Source organism: Etheostoma spectabile, chromosome 8 (genome assembly GCF_008692095.1).
Source record: "Etheostoma spectabile isolate EspeVRDwgs_2016 chromosome 8, UIUC_Espe_1.0, whole genome shotgun sequence".
NCBI lineage: Eukaryota > Metazoa > Chordata > Actinopteri > Perciformes > Percidae > Etheostoma > Etheostoma spectabile.
Genome location: NC_045740.1, coordinates 4,777,613 through 4,784,901, shown reverse-complemented (window position 1 = coordinate 4,784,901; position 7,289 = coordinate 4,777,613). Strand labels below are relative to the sequence as shown.

The 7,289-nt window shown below is 37.8% G+C and overlaps 1 protein-coding gene across 3 annotated transcripts in view; it reads left to right on the top strand.

The window, feature by feature from the left end:
- Nucleotides 1-7,289, top strand: part of LOC116694364 (solute carrier organic anion transporter family member 1C1) — a 16,924-nt gene that overhangs the window by 3,437 nt on the left and 6,198 nt on the right. For 2 of the 3 annotated variants that reach the window (XM_032524084.1, XM_032524083.1), the window contains exons 3-7: nt 2,618-2,759; nt 3,122-3,254; nt 4,778-4,896; nt 6,220-6,366; nt 6,801-6,899. In XM_032524084.1, coding sequence (XP_032379975.1) covers nt 2,618-2,759; nt 3,122-3,254; nt 4,778-4,896; nt 6,220-6,366; nt 6,801-6,899 — 640 coding nt within the window. Of the gene's footprint in view, nt 1-2,617; nt 2,760-3,121; nt 3,255-4,754; nt 4,897-6,219; nt 6,367-6,800; nt 6,900-7,289 lie in introns of those variants that run through there. The other variant, XM_032524085.1, reaches the window with a different exon arrangement.

Sequence of the window (7,289 nt, the reverse complement as noted above, 5' to 3'; positions counted from 1 at the left end):
TTTTTACAGAGGCCAAGTTTCCTTATTTACATATTATATGCTTTGCTCCCTCGTATATATGGACATTGAAAAGAAAGACATTGAAGAAATTTAAAACTTGTCTTCTGTTTGAAGGTATTCTGGTAGGTCTAGTTGACCCCAGCTCTTTCTACCCTTTGTACTGGGTATAAGTTTCTGTGAAAAATTCCTGTGACAAAGTTTGTGCTTCAGTAAAATAGGATCAGAACAGAAGGTCTGTGCCTCTTTATTGGATTAGGTAGCACATTGGACATAAACAAGCTGCTTAGTGAAATACTTGAGCAATTACAAGCAACCATGATAAGGAATTCCAGTCATGCTGCCTTTTTTCCATGCATGTTGTTCTTCCGTGTGGGTTAATTCTTCACTGAACCTCTCAGAGAGGTACTTTTCATAAATTATGCACTTAGAGAAAAGTAGTTTTTGCTTGCTTGTAGCACACACATGTTGGTGATATTCACCGCACCATTCGGCATGTTTGTTTAGCCCACATTAGGATTGTAAATACTGTACATACTTCACATGGAAGTATTGTGAGATAAAGGTAGTTTCATACTCTTTTCTTTTTTTTATTCTTGTTGAAAGATCTTTCTATTCGAGTGCCTAAACCATGTAACCTGATGAGCCAGATGGTTTGTTAGCGTAAACAATCTAAGAAGCCGTCATTGGAAACTGTTTGGGAAATTACTTAAAAAACAACAACAACCTAGAATTTCATCTGTCTGTCACATCTTCCATTGTTTTTTTTAAATGAACAGTCACGTGTTATTATGGAGCCCACCTAATTTCTAGGCAAGTCCTGCCATATGAAGCAACTCGGTTGGTTGGGGTTAGGCATTGACCTTGAGTGGTTAAGGTTAGGACAGCCAATTGGTCAGGGGATAGGACCTGAACAAATCGGGTTACATTAACTTGCATAAGCATGGATGCCTGGTCACTAGCAGTGTGGAAATGCTATTGAAGGGCGAGCCTTGTCTTCAAGTTGCGCGCATTCCACAAAAATGCGTCGCAGCTGTCACAAACACGTAAACATCGCCCGAAGCTTCCAGTAGCTCCTCACCAGAGCCTGATTGGTTTGGTGGGCTGGTAGTTCATACACAAACGCATTACTTAAAGGCTGACAAGATTGATTTCTGTGTGGTATGTAATATGGCGATTTCTGCGTGATATTGCAAGAATCATTCTGCCGTGCAAGTGAACCATGTGGACATCTGAGATTTATATCAAGATTTTAAAAAGTGAATAAAAAATAAAAATAAAACATTTGTAAATGTGGCCTTTGCAACAAGAGCTTTTGAGGAATGTATTTATATATGTAGAATGTATTGTATGTATGTATAATGAAACATTTTCATTGAACCAAAGTAACCTACGTCAAACACTGGGAAATTCTGGAAGCAAAATCTAGCCTGAGTTTCCCACATCTGATTCCCACAGGAAGTGACGTGAATGGGGGCGTTTTCTCTCGGAAAAATGTTTTCCCGATGTCCATGAACGCGCCATGAGAGTTGTATCAGCAGCAGACCACCCAGGTGGTTGAAATAGCTGCACTGTTCCCTCTCAGCTCTTACTTTGTTCTCATCCCTCACCACATTAATGCTGCAGAAAGTGAGACTTGTTTGTTAAATTTGGCAATTTTATTTTTCTTTGGCTGCATGCACATTATATGAAGCCGGAGTTGCACTCAACACTGTGTTGGTTACTTATTCTATGTACATGGACTGTTAAATAAATGCTGAGAAAAGTCATTTTGTACTTATTTTTATGTTGGACATTTTAATTTCCTATGTAACATGTCTGTTACTGCAGCTGATTTATAGATCACCATAAAATCCTAATCAATCACTGTTTTGAGACTCATCTGTGAATTGTATTGAACATTTCAGAATGCTAAAAACAACAATACTGTCAAGACCAGTGGTATGGGAATTCAGAGTTGCTTTCAAATGACAGAGGAATAAATCTAACTGACTGAAAAATTTGTGAAAAACTGGTGCATGTATGCTTCTTCTCGGAGAATGGAATCATTTCATCCCTAAGATTTCAGGCTAGGGTTACCTCCCACCTGTTTCCAATTATGCTGCATGTCAGTAGGTCTGTTGGCTCATAGCGCAGTGGATGAGTCTGTGTCCTCATAGGTTTGGCTTCTCTAATCCTCCCTTTATTACTGACTGTCAATGTCCACAGGTGGCTTAACTCAATACACTGGCCCAAGCTTTAACAGACAACTTTTCCCTTTGCAGATGTGTGTCAGCTCTGCAAATTTCTGTCATACATAGACCTACACTCACACAAAATACATAAACAAAGGCACAAGCTAGTGCCTAGTAAGATGTACTTTTTCTTCATCGTTTTGTTTTAAGTTACAAAATATATATGTTCCCCTTTCCCCTTTAGAAGTTGACTTTCTTATATTGTATGTCTCCTTTCCCCTATGGCCGTGAAATGTTCAAACTGTTATACCACTAATACTAATTCTAGTAATGATAATTTTAAGATAATAATATAGGTTGATTAATTATTTTGAAATTTAAATGCAGGGGACTTTAGGACAACACTGTTTGACAGTGTGCTGTCTTCTCTTTCTGTATCTCCGTAGATGTTCCTTGCAGCCTTGTCCTTTGCCTACTTTGCCAAGGCTTTATCTGGCAGCTATATGAAGAGCACAATTACACAACTAGAAAGGCGATTTGACATCCCCAGTTATCTGATCGGCATCATAGATGGGAGCTTTGAAATGGGTGAGTTTCTTAACAATTCTTTTTGTCTATGTGTCCCTCTATATACAGGCTAAATAGCATTTAAATGCTAATGCAAGTAAGCCAAAAACATGTTCTCAGCATGCATGCATGCTTGACACTACTGAATATAAGAATCCCCTTGAGCTTTGAGTCATCACAATAGTCACGTACCTTTTTGACTCAAAAAATCTTTTTCAAGAGTACAGCATGTGGGCTGGAATATATGTATGTATATATAAAATGTATATATAAAATGTATGGAATACAGTCTTTGTAGAATACTATACTAATAGCAATTTTCTCAACAGTAGGTCTCATATTTTTGGCGTTCACTCATCTCCATCTCCTGTTCTGACTTGTAGGGAATTTGTTGGTCATTGCCTTCGTGAGCTATTTTGGAGCCAAACTCCATCGACCCAAGATCATAGCAATCGGATGCATCCTGATGTCTTTTGGGACCTTCTTGATTGCCATGCCTCATTTTATCATTGGCCGGTAAGCAAAGTTTTGTATCCGTCTCAATGCATTGGAGTTCACAAATTCCATTCATGATTTCTTTGATTTAAAGTGCATATATAATGCTCATTCATAATTCATTCAGGTTCGTAATTGTATTTAACCCTCTTGTTGTCCTCGGGTCAAATTTGACCTATTTTCATTTTTTTCATCACAAAAAATAGGCCTTTGAAATAAGCGGAAAATGTCAACATTAGAAATATCAAAAAACTTTGGAAAGAAATCACAAAAAAGGACCCACTCTATTAAAAAAGTGTCAAAAATGTCAGAAAATGCGATAACATTTTTTGATGGTTGACGGGAAGACAACACAAGGGTTAAAGGGTGAATACCAGAATAGGTTTATTAATTTTCAAAGAACACTATATTTTTGTTGTACTGCACATTGCTGCAGCTCCTCTTTTCACTATGTGTGTTGAACTATATGTTTTAGCTACAGAGTGAGACATCACTCTTCTATTCCGTCTTTGTTGGGAGTTGCACATGTGCAGTACCTAGGCAAGGACTACTAGCTAGTTGCAGATAGAGAGATAGATAGAGAGAGAGATTAGACTCATGGTCCATAAATTAAAAAAAAACACAATTAAAAAAAAGACAGATCCACAAGAACAGACACCAATTAAACAAGACAGCTATACCAGTAATCCCATAAGGGTTACTGGTATTGCAAAGCACTAAACGTCAGGTCAATCAGTTGTGAAATGACCGAGTTCTAAGAAGAATAATAGTTAAGATGTGACCCAAATACTTAATTTTACAACAAAAAAGATAGAAAAGATGGAAAAATAAGGTGCATATACACTTTCACTCTACAGATCATAACCAAACTATTTTTGGCAATATATTTCACATCAAATTTAACACCATAATCGGAACATATATTCAACAACTCCTGATACCCCGCACTGCTATGAGAGACAACAGCCAAATCATCAGCATACGTAAGATGGTTCACTAGCATGTTTCCAATCATACATCTTGTTTTACGGTGATTGTATCCCCCCCTTACGGACACCTTTACCAACACCAAAAGGAGCAGAGAATACATCCACCCATTTGATCTGCATGCTCTGATTGGAATACCAAAAGGCCAGGATTCTAATTACCCTGTAAGGTACTCCTCTTTGGCTCAGTTTCAGAAACAGCTTGTCAAACTCAGTCAAAAGCCTTGGAGGCATCAGTAAAACCAATAAAACTTGTGTCTTCTGTGGAGTATGAGGGCATGCCATGCTAGCAGCTAGGTGAGCATTATAACGTGTGTTACAAAGTGACGGCTGTTTGTCACAGAAGTAAAGGCTGGATAAAAGAAAGGGAAAAAGACCAAAAGCATAATATGATATGTTATAACACTTTAAGTGTTCAAGCATCATAACACAATGTAGAGACAGTATTCCTTGCACTTTGAAAAATATGTATGTATTCATGATTCACATTGTTTCTAACAATACCTGATGCTTTCTCCCTTCCCTTGTTTAACAGTCACATTGGTATTTTGTACGCAGCTATAAGATCGAATCAACAGTTAGATGGTCAGTGAATTCAACCAATAACCTCTCTCCATGTCCAGCAAGCTCTGAGTCCTCCAGGGCAGGTGACAGACCCTCCATACTGCCCTCCAGAGGTAAGAGGCAAAGTAGTGGGCTTAGTAAAAAAACACATTGCTCATTTCTTTATTTACAACTTTTGAATATGGTCATTCATTTTTTACCAATACTATTTTTTGTTTTTTTTTGTTCCGTTTTGGGACCGACATGTGTGTTTTACATCTGAGGACACTGTCAAACAACCTGAAAATTTAGACAATCACAGTAAACTAGTCTACTTTGACATTGCGGGAGTTGTCTCAGTGTGATGTGGTACACCAAAACCAGTCTCATTATGGTCAATACGGGTAACAAGAATGTAGTAATATAGACTATAGAAAGATGGACAAAGCATGCAAGTGTGGTTTTTCAACTGTTCCCAATGACAACAAAGCGTAAGCCACCGCCCAGTGAGCACTTCTCAGAGCACTCCGCTTTTTTGTGCAGCTGCTCCAAGCACTTCTAGTTCAAAATCTCTGAAGTTTTCAGAAAAAGCGCTGGTGTTGTCACTGTTGCTTCTTTGACAGAAAAGCTCATTAGTGGGAACCAATTGGCCGGAACTGAATGTTGCTGATTGCGCTTTTCTCACTATACGTGTTGTGAGCTTGTTGTTAGTTGTGTGGTCAACCCTCTTTACCTTAGCGTTAAAGTGTAACTCTTGCCAAAATACAATCTAGGGTCCTTTTGTGAATGTACCAGAGTCAAACTTTTGTTTAAAAGCATAATTAGGACGGAAGCGCCACTTTTAAGATTTACTGTATTTTTTTGTTTTGGGTCAAATGGCCTTTTGAATGGGAGTGCTAGGGGCACGTCTATGATCGCATCAAAATCACATCAATTTGAGCAGTGAGAACATTGTTTGTGAACTCAAACTCTTTTTGACTGGTGAGATGGCAACAATCGGAAAAACCAACAGTTAAAGTGAGCTGTTCAAAAACTCTCAAAAACTCTTTTTATTAACTCTGTACACAAACAATGTTCTCAATGCTCAAATTCATGTGTACAGCCCCTGGTGATACTTGGAGGGGGCCTCCTGTTCAATCTGGTAGTCTCCCACAAGCTCATTGATTTTTTTGATGCACCATGTGACAAAGCTCTCATCAGTCCTCTGTACGCCTCACTAAAAATAGTCTCTAAGTAAAGCCAGCATGTTTCTAACTGGAAATTATTCACTGGAATCATACATGTCAGTATACATAGTGCTACCTTCCATTTTGCCAAAAATACATGTAATACCTTATTAAATTCCTTTAAAATCTATCAGTATAGATAGAAATGGATGTAAACTGACCTTGACTGGTTGGTGGACTCCTACAGCCACAAGGCGGTAATTCTAGTTACTATTTCATTTTTAACTGTAGGCTGTGAGCGGGACTCCAGTGTTTCAATGTGGATCTATGTGTTTCTGGGAAATATCCTGCGTGGGATTGGAGAGACTCCAGTACAGCCTTTGGGAATCTCCTTTATTGATGATTATGCACAGTCAGAGAATGCTGCCCTCTTTATTGGTAATGCACCTTACTCACTGGCTATGTTAGTAGCTTTGGACAATACCAAGATTACGGTCACTTAATTTCCAATGTAATTCATTCAAGTCGATTTCTTCAGATTTGTATAATTGAATAAAATTGGTTTATATAATGGCAACCAAGAAATCTTTCTTTTTGTTGTTGTATGTATCAGCAGGGATATGATTACTAAGGATTAATTGGGAGTAGGTGACTACATGTTTAATTCAAACAGGCTTTTTCTTAAAAAGAAAAATATACTTGAATTGGCTGTATTATATAATGAAATCTATTGCATTACACATACTAAATAAAATTAATCTTAAAAATGTAATCATTGCTGAATTGTGCCCAAACATAGGATGTTATTTTTGTTTAATAGTAAGTGTTGGATGTGGGAAAATAAAAATACAATTCTTTGTTGTATATTCTAGGGTGTGTCCAAACTATATCAATTATTGGTCCTGTCTTTGGTTACCTGCTGGGGTCGTTGTGTGCCAAGATCTACGTTGACATTGGCTATGTGGATATGGGTGAGTAAGCTGTCATCTGACTGAAACTATGACTGATTAAATAACAGTGTTGTGCTTGGTAAATTGCTGTTGCAGATTATCTTTTGTTTCCGAGAAATGCACTCACACTCCTCTGTGGAGAGTTGGATTTAGAAATTGGTTGTTGTACATGAAACACCTGCCAAGTGGAAATGAATCAGGGTAGAGTAAATCCTGTAATATGGTGTAATCAGACTGGGAAGCAAACACTGTGAAGCTGTGGTAAATACAATTCCAGTCCGCAGACTTCATGTTCTGAAATTTCCTTTAAACATTTACCACAGGCCGAGATTTTAAGTGTATGTAAAACCCTTGAAACTGACTCTGTATATACACTCACCTAAAGGATTATTAGGAACACCTGTTCAATTT